At 35.4% G+C, this 21,287-nt stretch overlaps 3 protein-coding genes and 1 non-coding gene across 7 annotated transcripts; 3 read left to right on the top strand and 1 right to left on the bottom strand.

Moving 5' to 3' along the window:
* Nucleotides 1-2,830: 2,830 nt before the first annotated feature.
* LOC147384918 (large ribosomal subunit protein P2-like) lies at nt 2,831-5,506 on the top strand. 4 transcript variants are annotated; one of them, XM_086425708.1, is made up of 4 exons: nt 2,831-2,900; nt 3,004-3,098; nt 4,053-4,282; nt 5,323-5,506. In XM_086425708.1, exons 2-4 carry the CDS (start codon nt 3,011-3,013, stop codon nt 5,347-5,349), a joined length of 345 nt encoding a protein of 114 aa, XP_086281834.1. In that variant the 5' UTR covers nt 2,831-2,900; nt 3,004-3,010; the 3' UTR covers nt 5,350-5,506. The 4 variants fall into 4 exon arrangements, with proteins under 4 accessions (XP_086281834.1, XP_086281835.1, XP_086281836.1 ...); XM_086425709.1 differs by having other exon boundaries at nt 2,835-2,900; nt 3,007-3,098; XM_086425710.1 differs by having other exon boundaries at nt 2,847-2,942; nt 3,007-3,098.
* A 1,411-nt stretch (nt 5,507-6,917) lies between these two features.
* Nucleotides 6,918-12,472, top strand: LOC147384917 (serine/threonine-protein kinase D6PKL1-like). Its single transcript, XM_086425706.1, has 3 exons — nt 6,918-7,284; nt 8,539-10,429; nt 11,489-12,472. Exons 2-3 carry the CDS (start codon nt 8,769-8,771, stop codon nt 12,336-12,338), a joined length of 2,511 nt encoding a protein of 836 aa, XP_086281832.1. The 5' UTR covers nt 6,918-7,284; nt 8,539-8,768; the 3' UTR covers nt 12,339-12,472.
* A 978-nt stretch (nt 12,473-13,450) lies between these two features.
* LOC147384916 (neutral/alkaline invertase 3, chloroplastic-like) lies at nt 13,451-18,657 on the top strand. Its single transcript, XM_086425707.1, has 7 exons — nt 13,451-13,614; nt 14,249-14,932; nt 15,123-15,288; nt 15,395-15,606; nt 16,830-17,323; nt 17,410-17,458; nt 18,251-18,657. The coding sequence occupies exons 2-7, from the start codon at nt 14,318-14,320 to the stop codon at nt 18,575-18,577; spliced, it is 1,863 nt and encodes a 620-aa protein (XP_086281833.1). The 5' UTR covers nt 13,451-13,614; nt 14,249-14,317; the 3' UTR covers nt 18,578-18,657.
* A 1,644-nt stretch (nt 18,658-20,301) lies between these two features.
* On the bottom strand, nt 20,302-20,375 carry TRNAV-CAC (transfer RNA valine (anticodon CAC)). Its single transcript has one exon. It is a non-coding gene; the product is annotated as a tRNA-Val (tRNA).
* Between the last annotated feature and the right edge of the window lie 912 nt (nt 20,376-21,287).

Here is a 21,287-nt window from a genome sequence, read left to right as displayed (position 1 = left end):
ATTACTTGGGGGGTTGTAGTTAGAGAGAAACACGAGGATCTTCGAAGGCATGGAAACATCTAATCAGGATCTCATTCTTAATATTTTAGGTGTATTGTTCTTTTAGAGCAAATTGTGGCCTACTTTTAAAGGTGTGTTCTTTGAGAATTTTATTTTTAGATGGGATACGTTGTGTAATAGTTAGTATTGACTGGTCATCTCGACCATCTTTGTTTTCTTTGTAGCTTTTCTTCTCTTAATAAAAGTATATTTATCAAAAAATCAATGTTCACAAAATTGTAGGGGGGATGTATTAAATTTTAAAATGAAAGAGGGCATGTACCACTATACATGGAAGAATCCTTTTTTTTTTTTTTTTTTCCTCTCTCTTTTAATAGGTTTAAATAGTTATTTGTAAGACTTGAACTCACAACCAAGATTTTATTACACGTCTTATGTTTATTGCAAAAACACAACAATTTGTTAAAATGAGATAAACTTGAGAATTGTAGTCAAGGTTGTTTCTAATTTTGGATGTTTTTGTGTTTCAATTATTAAAAAATACTTCAATAATCCAAATCAGATAGTGTTGTAGATTCTAAAATTCGATTATGAACGAAAATTAGATTCTATAATTAGAACCAAACGTCCCCTTCAACTTTATTCTATTTTCTCTCTCCCCTCCCCCCTTACGAGAAAAACCTTTCAACTTTAGAAAACACTTTCCTTACTAACTTTGTAAGATTTTAATTCTTACTAAGGAACCTTGAGCTCAAATGGATTACCACATTGGCAATCCAACACCACATCACTCTATATTTCATGGAAAAACTTTGATCAATTTTTTTTTATATCAAAAATTAATTTTTTGGGGCTTAGTCCAAGGTTTTGAAAATGGATTGCTACTGTACTTCCTTGAATCTCCCAAACTTAAAATTATAATTCAGTGGTGAAAAATAATAATTTTTTTAATTTATTTTTCAAAGTCTATAAAATTTTGTCCTCGACAACCCTATGGCATTGGATCATGTTTTTATATGCCATAAGTTGAGCTCAATGACTCTTAGGCGGTGTTTGTTTGCGCTATTTTTCAGCACTTATTGCTGAAAAAAATTAAATTCAGCACTTTTGTCAAAATAGCGCGTTTGTTTACTTTATATTTTCAGCGTTTATCGCTGAAAATAAGTGAAAAAAATTCAGCACTATTTTAATGCTGAAAAAAAGTGTTGAAGCGGTAAACACTTCGTTTTTTTCAACACGGACAAGTATGCCCTTTGTTTTTTTGAGCATGGATAAGTATGCCCTTATTCTTAAAAGGATATTACCTCTTATATCCCATGGATAAGTATATAAACACCCCACAAATTAATAAACCCACACCATAGCTAAATTATTTTGTCTTATATGAGTTAAAAGTTTTGGAATGAGTTGATTTTTAGTGAGGATGATCTCTACAATGAGGGGATCATCCTTACAAAAAATCAGCACATCTTGAAACTTCTAACCCTATCAAAACAAGTTCAAGAACCGTAAATTGTCCCCTTTTTTTTTTTGAAAACTATTTTTGACCAGTTAGAAGTTTCAAAATAGACTGATTTTTTTTAAAGATGATCTCTAGATCATATAGATCATCCTCACTAAAAATTTGCTTATTCCAAAAACTTTAACCCATATAAAACAAAACAAAAAAATGGCTATAATGTGGGTTGCCCTCATTAATTCATAGGGTGCTTTTATAATTACACATCCTTCATTTCCATCGAAAATTATTCATCCAAAATTAAGTTATTTTAAAGTTGATTTCAAAATTTGGTGACTTGTATGACATTATTATTTTTAATTTGAAATTTGTGGGTTTTTCTAAATAGAAATTATTATTTATAAATTGAAAATTTGAGTATTATTTATTATTTAAAAATAAATTGTATTTTAATTTTATAAGAAATAATATATTTTATTGTGTTTGATAATAAATAAGCATTTGAAACATGCAAACAACGTATAATATGATTGTAAGGGTAACAAAGACAATTTACCAGTTTCAGCAATGTGTAACAAACATGATTCAGTATTTAAACAAACAACTTTTTCAGCACTTAAATTTAGCGCTTATAAGTTTCAGCGCTTAATGCTATTCGACACTTATTTTTTTTAATTTAACAAACAACACCTTGGTAAGAGTAAATATTTTATTGAGTTAGTAAGGTTAGTTAGACTCTCAACTTTATTACCTTTTCCTTTCTATCACTTATCAATAATATCCTTCAAACTTTATTTTCTTTCCTCTCCTACACTTTTCTAATAGAATAATGCTGAAGTGACTTCAGGTTGGACCTTCATATCATATTTCTTGACGTGAAAGTGCATGGGAATCATAGATACTTTTCATAGAGATATGACTGAAAAAGCATCTATGGTCTCTATCTACTTTCACGTCAAGAAGTGTGGTATGAGGTTCCAACTTAACGCCACTTCAACACAACTCCTTCTAATAATACCCTTATATCCCCTTTTGCGACACATTTTGGTTGGAGTCCAAAATACATTGGCTCCTAACAAACCATTTTCTAATTACACTGATTGATAAATTTAATTTCCAACCAAAACATACTACATAAACATCATATGTTGTTATTTGAACGGGACACTATTTGAATCACGACTCTTTTCAATAATGCCCTTATAATTTTATTATATTTTCTCTTTTACCCCTTTTAATTTAGAGGTTAAATGCAAATTCTTATTAAAAAAAAAAAAAAAGAGTTTTAACTCGTTCGAGACGAGATGACTTGGATGGGTCTGACTCAAATCGTTCTGGGTGGGTCCCAAGTTCCGGGTTTGAAAACATAAATTAGAGGGTGAAACGTTCCCATTCTTCTGAAAACCCTAGGAAGGAAGTAAGAGCAGCCACTCCTCTGTTCGTAAGCTTCACAATCTCCGTCTCTGCAGATCTCAAGCTTCAAGTACTCTGTGTGTGTGTGTTTGACACTAATACGTTTCGCTCATAGTTATTTATTTATTTAGCAGAAAAATGAAGTTTATTGCTGCGTATTTGCTTGCTGTGTTGGGGGGGAACACCAACCCTTCATCGGATCACTTGAAGGAAATCCTCGGATCAGGTTCTATTTCTCTCTTTATTTTCGATTTATTTTGATTTCTCTCATAATATTTTCATAATTTATATGAATTAGTTTCATGTTTCCTAAATATGGGTTGAATCGTAAATGGATCAATAATTAATAAATGCAATCATGGGTGTTGTTTTAGGGTTTTGTTTATTGGATTTTACTGTTCTTCTAATTTCTCAATTTTTTGTAGGTTAGTGTTTCGGATTTACCATGTGTTTTCGTTTTTCATTGATTCTTAGGAGGATAAACTTCACTTAAGTATAGATTCTTATGCTCTTTGGGATTCAAACAGGGATTTAAACCATTTAACTTGGTTTATAATGATTTATTTATATGAAAATAATTATTAAGATTTTTATAAAATAAGATAGATTTAGAGAATGTTTAGTCATAAAATTTTGTTTTATCTATATAATAAATATTTAAATTAAAAAAAAATTAATTATTTTCATCAAAATATACAAAATCTCAGTTGACTTGGCAAGTTTTACTGCCTCGGTCGAGATTTTCAAAATGTCGTCCGAGTGATCTCATTTATCTCACACGATGGTGTGAAGTCTGAGATGCAATGTAGATCCTTCTGTCTTGTTGTTGAATGATATCGGTTGGATGAGATTTAAAACCATTATTAGTCTCTTTTTAGGGTTTTAGTATCTAGTGTTATGGTGCATTGCACGGTACACCACCCAAACTGGTGGTCATTGTGACTCACCATCACACTATTTTAAATTGTTTTATTTATTTTATAGGGAATATTTGAAAACTAGTTTGGTTTTCAAAAGTGTGAGATGAATCCGCTTATTGGAAACCAAATGTCTTGGTTCTAGATTGGTTCCAACTAATTTTGCTTTAATTCTTATGAACCCCTGCTTTTTTTTTTTTCAGAAAAGGAAACAATCCATGTAACTAATATTAAAATGGAAAATATTCTTTTGATTATAACAGTTGGAGCTGATGCCGATGACAATAGGATTGAACTACTCCTATCCCAAGTTAAGGGAAAAGATATAACAGAACTTATTGCATCTGGAAGGGAGAAGTTGGCTTCAGTTCCTTCTGGTGGAGGTGCACCCGTTGCAGCGGTTGCATCCAGTGGTGGTGGTGGTGCCTCAGCACCCGCTGCTGCCGAGCCAAAGAAAGAGGAGAAGGTGGAAGAGAAAGAGGAGTCTGATGATGTAAGTTTGTTATCTGGAATCATTAAAACCATTATTTGTGATCCAATAACCACTATGTGGATGACTGGCTCTCCAACAATAGTATTGCAAAGAGTAAGTCCAGCCTTACTAACTTAAAAAGATTTGAAATCTTACTAAGGGTTGTTGAGCTTACCTTATGGCATCCAAAAACATGACCTGATACCACATGGATGTAGAGGACAAAATTCTATGAACTTAAAAAAGGTTATTTTTCACCATTAACTTTAGTTTTAAATTTGGGAGTTCGATGGGAGTTTAGTAGTTGTCCATTTTTAAAACCTTGGATCAAGCCCCAAAAAAGGTTTTTTTTTTTTTAAATTGGTTTTTGGGATTTAAGTTTTTCCATGAAGTCAAGAGTGCCAATTTGGTAACACATTTGATCTCAACGACCCATAGTAAGATTTCAAATCTTACTAAGTTAATAAAGAAAGTGCGTCTCTATTGCACCCAACTTCATTTGCTAATCACTAACCCCATACCTATAAAAAAAAAAGTCTCTATTGGAAACATGGTTTCAAAACTTGTCCAAGACTGAGACGTATCGCCTGAGTTAACTCAGTATCGGGCATGGACGAGACGGACGATCATTTTTTAGTTTGCAGAATCTCGAGAGACGAACAAGACGTCTCGGACAAGATATAGAAAATCTCTGAGATAACCGAGACCAATGGGTTTTACCAGTTTTCATGATTGAAACTCTATCATTTTCACCCACAAATAGAGTTGTGCTTCTTTTCTCAATATAGTGGACCAGAGAACAAAGGGTTTGTGTCCAAATGGGGTGAAAAACTTCATCTTCATCATCAGATTTTTCAGATTTTTTAAATGGTTAAAAACCATTCTCTCAATGTCAAAATGAGATGAGACGTATCGTCCAAGTCAACTTGGTACCAAGCATGGATGAGACGAGATGTGAAACCAAGTTTTAAAACCATGATTGTAAACTCACAATTTGATTTTTTTTTTCTCCGGCTTGTATTTTTATGTTATTCATCTCATTCTCATTCAATTTGTTGCAGGACATGGGACTCTCTCTTTTTGACTGAGTATTGGATGCTGATCTTTATATAGGACTTGTTCTCCTTGTCAATTAGGGATTAAATGTTTAAGCTTTTGCACATTATTTGGTCTACATTTGAAGTTTTCTATTATGAACTGAGGTTGATTCTAATTTCGGGAATTTTGATTTGTGGTTCTATGAAATTTGATTTCTCCCCAATTCTGACATGTTGAAACATTGTGAGTCAGTCGTGCCATTTGTATCAAGAAAGCCATGGACTGTGCTGCATCACAAGTTACACAGCTGTGCCCAGAAATGGTCTTGGCAGATCCAAATGTCTGATACTGGATTTTTTTTTCATCGGATCCTCATGGGCAAGCAAAGATTTGTGAGATTTTCGAATTCGGTTGGTGATTCGTTGTTCTCATTTGTGTGGTATACTATTAGAATCATTTTCTTATTTGTGTGGTACGGGAGTTGATCACCTTCTCATTGATAACTCTCTAAAGTACACTTTTTTGGAACATTAGAAGGCTGAAATTCTGGGTGAGATTGAATAATTTAAGAGTAATTTAACATGGAGGTTATAAAGTCCTGAAGATCACATATTTTTTGGGCGAAAAATCAAAGGGTTTTGGCTATGCTGCTAGAGGTTCGCGATGAAGGGTTAATTTTTCATTAGTCTATAATAGAAGACTTAATTCAAAACATGGTTTTCAAACTCATTTTGACGTCTCCTCTCATCCAACAATGAGAAAAATGAATTATGGTTTTAAATCTCGTCCGATGCGTTTGCCTTGTCTATCGGTCTCATTGGTGGACAATATCGAGATGTTGTATCAGACGGGTCACCTCAGTCTCAGACTTAAAACCATGGTTCAAAAGCATTCACCTTTAATCTCTTACACGCTTGGATTGAGAGAAATGGAGAGAAGATGAAGGAATCAGTTTTCTCTTTTTCTCTTGTTTGGGAAGTTAAGTGAGGAGTGAAGAGAAAGTGAATGAAGAGGATTGTTCAATTTTGTTCTCCTCAAATTGGATAGATTTGGAGAGAAAGTGAGAAAATAGTAAAAATTACTTCAGATACTACCATTTTCTCTTCTTTTCTCTCTTATCTATACAAAACATGATAAAGAGAAAGTTGCTTTATGTTCTCTTCTATCTTTTTCTCTTAATCCAGACAAACTGTTAGGTAAAATCATTTACCTTAATATTCAAGTTTAGGAAGTTAGGACTCTATCTACTTAAGTGCCAACTTAGCTAAAGTTGGTTAGATGTTGGAGTGTTGTTTCCTCGGTGGGAATTGATTGGAGATTAAGATGAGGGCATTTACGTCATTTTATATTAGTTTATAGTAAAAGACTGAGGTCACAAGGGCCTATTTTCAATTTGAAAACATAAGGGTAATCTCAAATATTGACCAAAACATGGAGAGAAATTTCAAAATCACCCTTATTTAGAACTTGGCCATAAATGCAGAGACCGTTGCATGTCTCCCTCTCGTGAGGTGTGTGATGCAGCCTCCCTGAAGCAGACATTTTTCAAGGTTTAAACCGTCAATAATCCTCGAGATTTACGTTAAAATATATATAAAATCCAACGGTTATGACACTAGGGATGACATACATCCTCGGGACGGACGACAACATCATATTCCCTCTCTTTTGTTCTTCCGCCATTTTCTCATTCAGAAAAGCAAGAAAGAAAGAAACAAAAGTGGGAGTAAATTCTCGTGATTCGCATTTCACCCTTTCGCTTTCCTCATTCACTTTCAACCTCCCTTTCTCGTGCCCCCACTCTTCTTCTTCGTCTTCTCTCTTTCCATCTCTCTCTCCCCAAAAAAACCCTAGATTCAAACCCCTCTCTCTCTCTCTCGCTCGCTCTCTCTGTCTGTCAATTTCTCTGAAATTCGCTTTTAGGTTGCAAGAACAGTGTTTATGTGATCGAATTTGATTTCTGTGTGGTTCTGAACTTGATTCAGGTAGCTTTTCTCTTTCTCCGCTTTTGATTTCTGTAAAATTTTCCCTTTTTTTTGGTCTTTTATTGATGAAGACAGTCCTGCTTGAACTCATCTTTACTGCCAAGATTTCATTTTAGTTTGCTTAGATTATTCTCTGTTGTTCGAAGTTAGATATTTTGTTCTTTTTTTTTTTCTTCCTTCTGTTGTACGGTTCTCTATATTTCTTTCTCGATCTCGAGTTGTGGCCATCTTGCATACATATTTTATTTATTTTATTTTTTGTCATTTTATTGAATTTATAATTAATTTTATCATTTTAGTCTTATACTGGTTTAGATGATTTGAGTTCTGTAGTTCGTGTTCCTGATGGATCAGTGATTGAATTTCAATTGTTAACTCGTTTTTTTAAATTAGTATAAAAATTTAAAAATTAAAAAACAAAATCGAAATCAAAGATGGAGGAAATCAAGCAGACCCGCTTACAACAAAGAGACAAGAAATAAACCAAAAAACAACCTAGAGAAACATAAATCTCTTACTCTCTCTCTCTCTCTCTCTCACACACACACACACACACACACACACACACACACACACGTGCGCACGGAAAATCATTGTTCTTAATAATACATTTCATCTTATACCATTCGAGAAAAAAAAAAGGTTCTTAGTGTTTTAAAATGGTCGTGGTGAAGGACCCATATATATTATTTTCGGTCTTTTATATTTGTTTTAGTAAAAACTGGACAACATGGGCAATTTGCTTGGGACAAGTGAATTGGAAACCATGTAATTCAGTACTTCAGTGACTTGTCCATTTTTTTAAAATTCAAACAATTTGTTCAAGTCTCTACATCCAAAAACTGTTCATTTGTCTTTTTTCCCCTTAAAATTTTCTTTTAATTGGATGTTTACATCTGTGATATAATATGGTGTTAAGCATAGATATAAAAGCTTTCTTAAATGGAACTAAGATTCGTAGATAAATGTAAAAGCTTATCCAAGTGAGAAAGGTTGCTAAATAACCAATCAGATGCCCTGAGATAATCCAGACTCCAGATATAGAGAAGCAGCTGTGCTCTCACTTACAACTGCGTCTGTTGTCGTAAAACTTGGTAACATTTTTATAAATTGCACTCTTATGAAATTGTAAATGAGGCTCAAGCCATTACTGAATTTTTGCTTTCTTATGGATAAAAAATATATCACATTTACTTGTTATGGTAGCTTTAATTATTTGGTCCATATTTAGCTGAACGTTGATGATCATGGCAGGGACTGGACGCTGCATTTTGAAGTGAGTAAAATAAGTTGTGCAGACCCTTCAAATATGGAATTTAATCCGACGAGAGAGCCAGAAAATCCTATGTTTTCTTATTTCCATGTTTCTTTATGTTCAAATGGTTTCCTCTCAAATGGGTTAATATTATCTTGTGAACTCACATTTTTCTGTTCGTAGTGTCTTCGTTTTATTGAATTGAGTATAAAAGTAGGGCACACTCCTAATGATGGTTCAGTTTCCGGGCACTTGTGAAATAGTAGAATCAAATGAAGAGTTGGATTTCGTTCAACATTCTAAAGGAAGTACCCCTTCCAGTTCTGAATCAAGAGTGGATGACATAGCTGGGAAGCTTCCCAAGCTTAGAACAGGACGCAAATTTTCGATTGATGATGATCTTAATCAGCTTTTTGATGAAATTATTCTCAAAACTAAGGCCAGGGGTTTGGGTCTATCACATCAATTAGGCACAGACTCTCCGCAGAAGGATGTCTCAAAAAACCCAATTAGAGTTGGTGTGTCCCGAGCGTCCGGTATTGGAATTTCTGAATCTGTGAATTTGAAGCAAGCTCTAAGGGGGCTATGCATATCTCATGCCTCTGAAATGGCTGCTATGAAGCGTTTGTCAAAGCCAGCGGGATTGTCTAGGGTTTCAGAAGCTGGAGCCATCAAGAGGTTGTACACAGCAGTGGTGGTTGAGACCAGTGAATCTGGTTTTCCCCTAAATGAAGGTAAAGGGAGTTTGGTAGAAATTTCACTTGTGCCCGAAAAAAGCACATTTAACTCCTCTGAGAAGATACCTGTGTCCTCGCAAGGGCTTGAGACAAAGTCATTAAGCTTAAGTGCTCGTTCTTCTCCCCAATTTGAAGTTGGTACCTCAACTATGGAATCAGTGGCCAATAAACTGCCAAGGGATGAGATTGTTGGGAGGGAAACATCAAATTTGAAGCTTTGGCATAAAAGGCTGAAATCCACACCTTCAGTATCTAAATGTGATACCAGCAATAAAGCATTAGAGCTAAATGTCAAGCCTCATCTTTCACCTTCGTCTAGTTCTAGCACTGGAAGCAAGGTAAGCAAATCCAACAGAAACAGTCCACATGTAGCAAAGCCAGTTGTCAAGAAAAAGTGCTTTGTTAAGAAGAAAGTAAAGCAGGATTCAAGTTCTAAATCCAGTAATTCTAATACACGGAATGAAGATGATAGTGTTGGTTTGGGACCTAATACAAGTAAATTGGTTTGTCGGACTCACAATTGTAACCAGAAGAAGGTATCAAAAGAATCCGTTTCTCCACCATCCAGCAGTACCAATCTAAGTGTTGAAGGTTGTTCTAGTAATGCGGACTCTATTACAATTTTAAATGCGTGTGTGAGCTCAAGATCAAGAGAAAAGGGGGAATTCTCTCAAAGCTCAAAATGTAGCATTGGTGAGTGCAGCAGCAGCACTAGCATCAGTGAGGATAGCAATCCAAGCGGGTTTAGTTATAGTGGTAGTAGGCCTCACATGTCAAAGGATTTGAGATGGGACGCTATCCACCATGTTGAGATGCAACATGGAAGCCTAGGATTGAGGCACTTCAAGTTGCTCAAGCGGCTTGGTTGTGGAGACATCGGTACTGTTTATCTTGCTGAGCTAACTAGAACAAACTGCCTATTTGCTTTGAAGGTTATGGATAATGAGTTTTTGGGTAGTGGCAAGAAGATGCCAAGGGCCCAAACTGAAAGAGAAATAATGCAAATGTTAGATCATCCTTTTCTCCCGACGCTATTTGCTCATTTTACGACTGATAAGTTCTCATGCTTGGTTATGGAGTACTGTCCGGGGGGAGATATGCACGTCCTTCGACAGAGGCAGCCGGGCAAGAGTTTTATGGAACAGGCAGCTAGGTAGGACAAACCTCAGCTCCACTTTTGACTTGTTTTATACAGATAATTTTCTGTTTTGTTCATAATAGAACATGCATGCATGCTTATATACATAGACACACACATACTTGCGACATTCCTGAATTGTTTAGTTGGTAAATATGTATTGAGTTTTATTTAATATAGAGAGCTGCTATTGGCACCCCAACTTTTACTTATTACACCCCAATTAAAAATAAAGGAAATAAGTGAATGGTTGAGAATAATTAAGAGTTGGGGTGCCAATAAGAGTTCTCTCTCTCTCTCTTTTTTTTTTCTATTCTAGATTTCTATTTTTTGGGTTTAGGATTTATATGAGCCTAATCATAATTGTAAACAACTATTGAAATTGTTTGAACTGAGTGTTATAATGTTGAGATTATAATTTGAGCCTAACCTTTATTATGTTTGAAATTGAATAGTGTGTTTTAATCTTTAATTGGGGTGATAAATAATTTAAGAAATTGATGTGTAATGAGGAAAAGTTGGGGGTGCCAATAGCAGCTCTTTAATTTAATGTATTTCTGGTGGGTTTTGATTAAAGTGATATTTTTTGAAGGACTTTAAAGCTTGAAACTATGACAGTATAAATATGGATATGTGACTTAAGAACTTTGAACTACGAAGAGCTCTTTGCTTTGATAACCAATAGGTGACTGATTTCATATGTTGCAACTTTTGCTTTGAAGTGCTTATTGAGCTACTGAAATCTGTATTTTTGTTTTGTTTAGTACTAGATTCAAAGCTTTCTCAACTCTTGAGTTTCCCTAGACATAGAAGAATTTCTTGTTGGGACCTATTAAATGGTATGTCCTAACCATAGCTTTGTCCGTTTGACACATAACAAAGCAATTCTAAGGGCATGGGTTGAAGTCCAGCTACTCTTGTTTGGTACTTGTTGGTCTGTTAAGAAAAGTTCAATAGAAGATGATTTTCCACTCATGGTTAAAACCACTAATTTCATGATTGACAGTCCTTCAAGAACTCCTATAATTTTGATAATCTCTCTCTTTGATTAATTTTGTGACATAATTACTGCAGGTTTTACGCCGCAGAAGTTCTCCTTGCTTTGGAGTACCTACACATGCTTGGAGTTGTATACCGAGATCTAAAACCAGAAAATATTCTAATTCGAGAGGATGGTCACATCATGCTCTCAGATTTCGACCTGGCACTGAGATGTAAAGTAAGTCCCACGCTCGTTAAGTCATCTACATCGGTAATAGATCCCAATAAAAAGTTTTCAGGTCCATTCATGGAATCCAAGTGTTTAGATCCTTTCTGCCTTCAACCATCATGGCCCCAAGTTCCATGCTTCACACCTAGGCTTATATCTGGGTCAACCAAAACCAGGAAGATAAAATCAGATCCGCGATCCCAGGTCAACCCATTTCCACAACTTGTAGCGGAGCCTACAAGTGCACGATCAAACTCCTTTGTCGGGACCCATGAGTACTTGGCCCCAGAGATCATCAAAGGTGAAGGTCATGGCAATGCCGTTGATTGGTGGACATTCGGAATCTTTCTGTACGAACTTTTATTTGGTAAAACACCATTCCAAGGATCAGGAAATGATGACACCTTAGCGAATGTGGTATTTAAGAGTCTCAAGTTCCCGGGAAGACCACGTGTTAGTTTTCAGGCAAGAGACCTAATCAGAAGGCTATTAATAAAGGAGCCCAAGAGACGATTGGGCTCTGTTAGAGGGGCTACTGAGATCAGACAACACCCATTCTTTGAGGGGCTGAATTGGGCGCTGATACGATGTGCTGTACCACCTGATCTACCAAAATCTTGTGATCCCGTAGTTCCAGTTACGACCTGTGAGCAGGAGAACACGAGTATGGAGTTTCGGGTAAGTGGAGAGGTTGTGGAGTTCGAGTTGTTTTAGCAAAATTTGTTCTATTGTATGAACTGTAACTGTGTATGTAGCTCATGATGTAAATTAAATTCAGGAAAATTGGCGGTTAAGACTGTCTTATAGTTTGTATACGATGATAATATATGTAACCTCTGTTACTAGCATGGTTCATGTGTTTTTGTCATGCCATTGTTTTAAAACACAACTTGTCTCGGGCGAGACAATCCATTAAACTCGGTTTACATTGACTGATTTATATGTATTTAAATTAAAATATTTATAATTTTATAATAAAATAAGATAGCTTAGGAAATGTTTAGTCATAAATTCATGTTATATTCATATAATAAATATTTAAAATTATTTTAATCAAAATCTACAAAAATCCCAATTGACTCATTCGAATTTTACTAACTTGGACGAGATTTTCAAGATATCACTTGAGACATCTCGTTTATCTTGTGAGATGTGTTTTGAATGTTGAGACACCGAGTTATATATCTTTATCGTTGCTAAATAATTTTGGTAGCCATCCATTTTCGATACCTTGATTAAGGTTCCAAAAGGATTTATTTATTTGATTTGTTTTGAATTTTTTTCTTTTGAATCTAAGTTTTTTATATGAAATCTTACTAAGTTGGTCATGCTAGCCTGATTCATAAAATAAGGTTTGTTCATAACCAAACTTGAAGAAGTAAGGGAGTTTTTGTAATAAAATTGCAACAGAATTATGACTGGTTTAATATAAATAGATATGAGGGTATTTGTGATATTTTATTTTGGTCTATGAGGCTATTAGTTAGAGAAGCAGAGATCGAGGGGGTATTTCATCAATTTGAAAGCACTGGGGGTTTATCTACGTATTTACAAAAACATGGAGGGGTAAGTCTAAATCACCCAAAAAAAAAAAAACTTGAATGAGACAATAGAGCAATAAATAAAAAACAAGACAAAAGTTTCGAAGAGATAAGATACGCGTGGAATGTTCTCATAGAAGTAGAAATCTGTTGTAATCAAATAAGAGTATTAATCTGTCAAACTACATTGAGATGCCACGTGTTCTTCTTATTAGTTCGAACACGTGGCATCTTATGGTGATCTAAGATCTAACAGCAAATCTTTTACTCGAAAAAAAAGTTAACTTAACTTAAGCCCAATAGAGAGATCTCGAATCTCGAATTCTCGATTGATCGAATTTCCAATTGAAACACGAAAAAAAAAAGGTTAAAAAGTTCACAGAAACTAATTTATGGTTAGAAATCGCCGTTTTTAAGATCAAAATCATCCCTCAAAGTTGATTAATAAGGTAAAAAATCCAAACCTTCTTTGTTTAATTCTCATCTGTCTTTCGAATCTTGATCTTTAGTTTTGCTGACTTCAAATTTTCCTTTTCTATATGTTACTGAAAAACACAAAATTTCAAATTTTTAATAAAACTTATCGGATTTTATCTGAAATTGGTAAGAATTGTAATTTTGTCGATCTTTCACTTATATGATTTGAATGAAACTTTCAACTATGATCCATCAGATCTATTATGGAAGAAACACGGTTTTGCTAATCTTGATTGCACTATTTCCAACACTCTCTTAATTAAAAATCTCATTTTTAGTGAAATTTGATGTATGTGTCAATGGAATCCAATCGTTTTATTTTTTAAATGAACAATTTAATTGCTTATCAGTAAGTTTCTGTTATCTGTTTGATCTAATTTAATAGAAGTTGGTTTTTTTGTAGTTAAAATGTTAAAGGTTTTGCACCAACGGCACATTTATAGAATTTATTCTTCTTTTTTCGTTTTGTTGTGCTATTTAACATCATTTAGTCATAAATTTCATTTATTTTAATTTTGATTAACTATGAAATTGAATATTAATTCTACTATACTATTTTTTGGGTCATATTGTTGCCTATTATGTAATTCGAGTTGTTCTGCTTAGGTATTTTAACTGAGTAGACCGGACATATCGGAATCATTTCAACTCGAAATCGAGTTAAAATTGTACTCGATGGACACTTCAGAGTTGGTTTTGAAAGCTTTGTCGGGAACTATCCCACAACTGTGTTGTTCTGATCCATGTTTTAGCAGATCCGACTCACTATTATCTGTTAAGTCCCATGTCAAGTGTCGGAAGAACATATCATTAATCCATTCAAGAGTGTCAAAATTTTGCACTAGAATCTATGGGATTCGGGGGATTTGTGGTGTCTCTATTCAAAATAATGCAATTGATCGATTTCGGTTTTTGAGTTGCCGATGCCAACGGGCTGAAAGTTTTAGTGAAAATGGAGCTTGGTTTGTGGATACAGCTAAGAAATCAAATCCAATTGAAGCTGAGAGAAACGATCCAAATGTTCTAAAGTTTGAGGAGACACGTGAGTTGAGACATGAGAAGGAAGGTTTATCCATTGAGGATGAAGCGTGGAAACTCTTGCGGAAATCTATGGTTTATTACTGTGGTAGTCCTATTGGAACGATTGCTGCAAAGGACCCAACTAGTTCCAATGTTTTAAACTACGATCAAGTCTTTATCCGTGACTTTATCCCTTCTGGGATAGCTTTCCTTTTGAAGGGAGAGTATGATATTGTTCGGAACTTCATCCTCCACACGCTTCAATTGCAGGTAATATAGTTTTTTGGTTTGAACCATTTTTGCCCCAGAATTCGAATTATATTCAAAATTGATTTTTCACTTGTGAATCCTTTTTTGTATTTGAAAGTTTTTTGGGTTTTTGGAAGCATAGTCACCAAATTCTCCGACCTTTTAAAAAGTCACGATTAAATCATGAATTTTACCTTTACCGATTTGACAGAGCTGGGAGAAAACAATGGATTGCCATAGTCCCGGTCAAGGGCTTATGCCTGCAAGCTTCAAGGTGCGCACTATTCCTCTTGACGGTGATGATTCTGCAACAGAAGAGGTTTTGGATCCCGACTTCGGAGAGGCAGCAATTGGGCGTGTTGCGCCAGTTGATTCTGGTCAATAAATTTTTTCAACAAGTCTTCTACTCATTTATATTTTTGAACTTTTTTGCTTACAAAAATGGCTTTTTTTTTTAATGTTTCATTACTATCCAAAATTCAGGATTATGGTGGATTATACTTCTACGGGCATATGGAAAATGCTCTGGAGATATTTCTGTTCAGGAGAGGGTGGATGTGCAAACTGGAATTAAGATGATTTTGAAGTTATGTCTTTCAGATGGGTTTGACATGTTCCCAACTTTACTGGTGACGGATGGTTCTTGCATGATAGACCGCCGCATGGGAATTCATGGGCATCCTCTTGAAATTCAGGTAAATAAGTTTCTCTATTATCGTTGTTAACTTACGGCCATCCAAGTCAACTTTATTTCTTTATTTGATATTGCTTATGTTTTGGATCATGCATCTACTTTAGGTAATAATGACACTCCATTCGCGGGTTGCTCTGTTATAGAAATTGTTCCTTTTTTAAGTGGGGAATTTGCTATGCATTGTGTACCATCTATTTGATTGTGATTGACTAAGTTGTTATTCACTTGTCCCCATTCTTTCTTTGCTAAGATTCATGTTTTAGGTGTTCGTGTATCCTCTATCCCTCATGATCATCATTTACTTTAAACTAGGACATTTTTATTTTGAGTTGTGCTGGAGTGACCTCAAGATTGTACCACATATCGCATATCCTGACGTGAAAGTGTATAGGAACCAAAGATGCTTTTCATCGTGATCGATGTGAGGTACAATCTTGAGGTCACTTCAGCATTATTCTCTCTCTTTTTTTTTTTTTTTTGAAGATTAGACTAGGACATTTTTAATGGTGTAAAATAAATAGTCGTGTACCTATACCTTTGGTCGCATGGTCTTTTATGTAATTTGGAGAGTTATAAGGGTGTGGTGGTTATTTTTAAAAGTTCTTGTTAAATATACAAGACTCTTAACTCTTCCTCTCTCCTCTAGTTTTCTCTTCTTTCTTTCTTTTTTCTCTATTTCTCTCATCTTCCTTCAAGGGTCTAATTCAACTTGTTATGCCATAAGACTAGGAGGAAAGATGTAACTTTTTCTTTTGCTTATCGACATCGTGGCTATCCCCGGGTGGGACTAATCCCACGATCACACGCACGCCCCCCTCACAAAGTCCTACGTGGACTAGTTGAGTCGAGGGTCAACTGAACCCTGGAGAGTGATCCCAAGGAACGAAAAAATAAAATGTAACTTGGTTGTTCGTGATACATTCGGACCATGTAAATAATTGAAAGAAGAGTCGTGATAATCTGATGGCCCCCTCTGACATACGCCCCCATCACAGAACTGTAGATCATTTGCCTCCGGATACACAAGAAAAAGATTTATGTTTCTGTGTATCCTGAGGCAAATGATCTACTATTCTGTGGTGGGGGCATATGTCAGAGGGGGCATCAGAAAACCATTGTTTTTTAAAGAAAGGAGGAGAAGAAGAGATGGATTTCTCTTAATAGTTATGTTGTTGCATGTCAAGGCATTTAAGACTAACATAGTAAAAATATGTGTTCTTGTAGGCATTATTTTATTCAGCACTACTTTGTGCTCGTGAGATGCTTGCACCTGAAGACGGATCAGCAGACCTTAGTCAAGCTATAAACAATCGTCTGGTCGCGTTGTCATTTCATATAAGGGAATATTATTGGGTTGACATGGGAAAACTCAACGAGATTTACCGCTACAAAACAGAAGAGTACTCAATAGATGCAATTAACAAGTTCAACATTTATCCTGATCAGGTTTCTCCTTGGCTGGTGGAATGGATGCCCAGTGAAGGAGGTTATTTAATTGGAAACTTACAGCCAGCTCACATGGATTTTCGTTTCTTCTCACTCGGTAACTTGTGGTCTATAATTAGCAGTTTGGCAACAAGAGATCAATCACATGCCATACTTGATCTCATTGAAGCCAAATGGTCAGACTTGGTAGCCGATATGCCGTTCAAGATATGTTATCCTGCGCTTGAGGGTCAGGAATGGAGGCTTACCACGGGCAGTGATCCCAAGAACACGTAAAATCTCTGCTTGATGGTTTCCATATATTTGAATTTGGCATTTTTTTTTGTATCTCTTATTTTTAATCTTTTGTTTCTTGCAGGCCTTGGTCTTACCACAATGCAGGTTCTTGGCCAACTTTGCTCTGGCAGGTCCGTTAGTTGTTTTTTTCATCCCCTTTCTGATTTCTAATGAATTTCAAAGGCATGCCCTCATCCGGACATTCCTAACCAAATGAAAAGTTGATTTGAAATTGAAAATTTTGAGACTATTAATTTAGTAGCGTTGAAACCGACTGAATTTCGGCAATAATCAACTTGGTGATGAAGACTAGATTATATTCATGTGGTCTCTACCCGTAAGCTTTCTGTGGGAGTGAGACCTATATGACCCCATGAATCCTGCCCCTTGCCCAAATAAAAGAGGGTTAGGTCAAGTTGGAAGTCGTGTAAAATGCGCCCCTCCTGACATGAATCCTGTATTAAGAAAACAGGGGCATCCGAACCAAGAAAAATGAATCAGAAAAAAGAAAAAAAAAATGAACACAAATCACATAGAGAACACAGAGATTTACGTGGTTCCCTGATTGAGGTATGTCCGCGGATCACACTGATTCCACTATAAAGAGAAAACTTGCAGTTACAGATTACATCCTTTCATCGAAAAGAGAAATATATATCCCAAGAAAACATAAATAGGTTTCTACATAATACCAATGAAATTACAAAAATACCTTCGGGAAAATTTTCTTTCATGGGCTCCACCTCCGAAGCCCAACCTTCCGGGCAGTGGGGTCACTGATGTCTCCACTGTGTTATATGATGAACAATAGTTTTTTCAGTTGACCCCAAATTTGTGGTATAAGACTTTGATGATAGTGTTCACCTTTAACATTGGTAGATAGATCTGTCAGTAAAATAACATATTTAAGAGATTTGTTGCAGCTCACAGTGGCATCCATAAAGATGAATAGACCAGAGATTGCGGTGAAAGCCATTGAGGTTGCAGAGAAGCGCATTTCAAAAGACAATTGGCCCGAATATTACGACACCAGAGGAGCAAGATTCATCGGGAAACAGGCTTGCTTATACCAGACATGGTCTATTGCTGGATATCTTGTATCGAAGCTCCTTCTTTCGAATCCAGACACGGCAAAGATTCTAATAAATGAAGAAGATCAAGATCTTGTTAATGCCTTATTTTGCATGATCGACGGCAGCCCAAGGAGGAAACGTGGCCGGAAACCATCAAAACATAGCTATATAATATGAGCTTTATATATAATGGAATTTTTTTTGTACATTATCAGAGAATATGGTAGGAAGACAGGAATGAAAAGCAGTTGATCAGAGATGTTGGGGATGCAGACGTGGTCTTGATGCAGGATGGGTCCTTCCCGGTCATGGTTTTAAATCTCATCCGAGACTCAGACGACTCGTCCAATACTTCTTGGTGTCATCCCCAAACGATACGAATAGACAAGTCAAACACATCGGATAACATTTAAAACAAGGGTTCATTTTTCTCATTGTTGAACGAGACAACTCAAATGTATTAGTAAACTCGTCCAAGAAAACTTGGTCTGGCTCATGTTCGAGACGAGAAGTCAAAAATGAGTTTTAAAACCATGTTCCAGGTTGGAGTTGAACCCCTTGGCCAGTGCTGCAAACTGACTAAAAATCTAAAATGTTAGGCCCAATTCTGTATCTTAATGTTTAATAGCTTACATATATAGTGGTTAGGGTTAGTGATAATAGTATGAATAGCCAATTTTGTTAACGAACTTTATTCTTGGTTGTTTATTTAAAAGAGATGCTATTGGCACCCTAACTTTTACTTATTACACACCATTTAAAGACTAAAACACACTCTTCAAACATTACAAAGGCTTGGCTCAAATTATAATCTCACATTACAAGACATTATAACATTCGTTCAAATTATTTCAGTAGTTTTTACAATTATAATTAGACTAATATAAAATCTTAAACCCAAAAAATAGAAATCTAGCGTGTATATATATATATATATATAGAGAGAGAGAGAGAGCTTCTATTGGCACCCAACTTTTACTTATTCTCATCCATTCACTTATTTTCTTTAGAGATATTTCCTAAAACGTGTGCAACTTATGTCAAAATTCCGATTTTGGTACACTGTTCATTTTAATTCCCAAAACATGTTTTGTCAGTGAATTCTTCACTTTTTATAATCAACGAATTCGTTGATAAATTACCAGCGAGATCACAGATATGGAAAAATCACTGGTATTTTATCGGGAATTTGTAGATTATAAAAGTGACGAATTCATTGGAAAAACATGTTTTGGGAATTAAAATGAACATAGTACAACACTGGAAAAACATGTTTTGGGAATTAAAATGAACAGAGTACAAGACTCGGAATTTCTCATATTCAGCTCACAAAATCTCATTTTTTTTTTGTGAAGAATTTAGAAATTGATTTGGAATTAAAAAAAAAAATACCCTTTTTCTTATACCGTTTCTGAATTCGTGAATCATGATATAATGGAGCAAGAAAAATCAGCTTAATACAAAAATGCAAGAAATTCAGTTATGATATAAATAATTTTTTTGATTTTATAATCTAAAACAAATATAACATTAGATTTTAGAATCCAAATGAAATAACCCCAAGGGGTTTGCTCAATGGCAATTTCGAATCCAAAAAGCGGTGAGAGTCCGTTGGTTGTGTGTTCGATACCCAATATGAGCAATATTTCCTTGAGGTCACTCACGAGGGTGTTCCCTCGGGCAATGCACGTGCCCGGGGGAGGGTCCCATACGCCTTGGTTCCGGCCCTGGCTCATTTAGCCCTCCTAGTCGGACGTAAGTCTGGACAAGCTCGTTATTAAAAACAAAACAAAAATGGAATCCAAATGAAGCAACCCTAGTGGAACTTGGACTAATCGAGATGCACATAAACAAATAAAAATAACAAAATACATTTTTCAAAAAAAAATAAAATGAATAACTGTCTGAGCCCGGGTTCGAACCGGGGACCTCTAGTGTGTGAGACTAGCGTGATGACCAACTACACCACCCAGACAATTTGTTTGTTAAGGTCAGAGATAATATATAATTATAATTTTCTCTAGCAACTGATTCACTCTAGATACATTAATGGATCAATCCAATAAGAATCGGATCCTCGTCAAAATATTCAGATCCAAAAACCAATCCAACAACAATGGATTTGGGTCCGATCGGATCAAATCCAATACCATATAACAAATATAAACTAAATCCTCAATCTAGATCGAAGTTATTGGATAGATTAGTTTGCTCATTGTAACATCCATAATTCAAGTGATGATACCAATCAAAATAGAACCCGCAAGCTAGGGTTGGTGAGATGGCCAAGACCACGTCTCTAAAATCAAATGTCTTGGGTTCGAATCTCGCCTTCGTGGCTCTTCCTAGCGACTGGGATGGGGGACTGTATGTGCCACAAGAATTAATCCCGTGCTCTAAGAGAACGGATACCTAAGTTCCAAAAGAAAAATCAAAAATCAATGAGAATAAAATATTTGACTTTAGAATTATCTAGCATACAAAAAAGAAAAAAATAAATAAAATCCACCATTTTCACTCATCTTTATAACTTCATTGACATTGAATTAATCTAAATTTGTGATGTGAGACACTTTTTGTCCTCTAATCATCCACTTGTAAGAAACCCATTGTGGAGACTCCTTATCTCTAATAAGTAAAGCTTTGTGACCAAATAATTTTCCTCTTTTAGGTGAACCCAATTAAGGTCCATATCAAGCTAACTAAACATAGCCGGGGATACCAAGGGGGTACAAAAGTCAAGAAAACTAATAATGCAACAACAAGACATATTGAAGGAAAATAACAGCTTTCAAAACATCTGAATTCAATATGACGTATGTCATGGATGGCTACATCAATAGCTGGCTATAATTAGTCCTATTATTAAAGATTGGGACCCACAATT

This window comes from Akebia trifoliata, chromosome 15, assembly GCF_017979445.1.
Source record: "Akebia trifoliata isolate Shusen 1 chromosome 15, ASM1797944v1, whole genome shotgun sequence".
Taxonomy (NCBI): domain Eukaryota; kingdom Viridiplantae; phylum Streptophyta; class Magnoliopsida; order Ranunculales; family Lardizabalaceae; genus Akebia; species Akebia trifoliata.
This window is presented reverse-complemented; position numbering and strand designations above follow the sequence as displayed.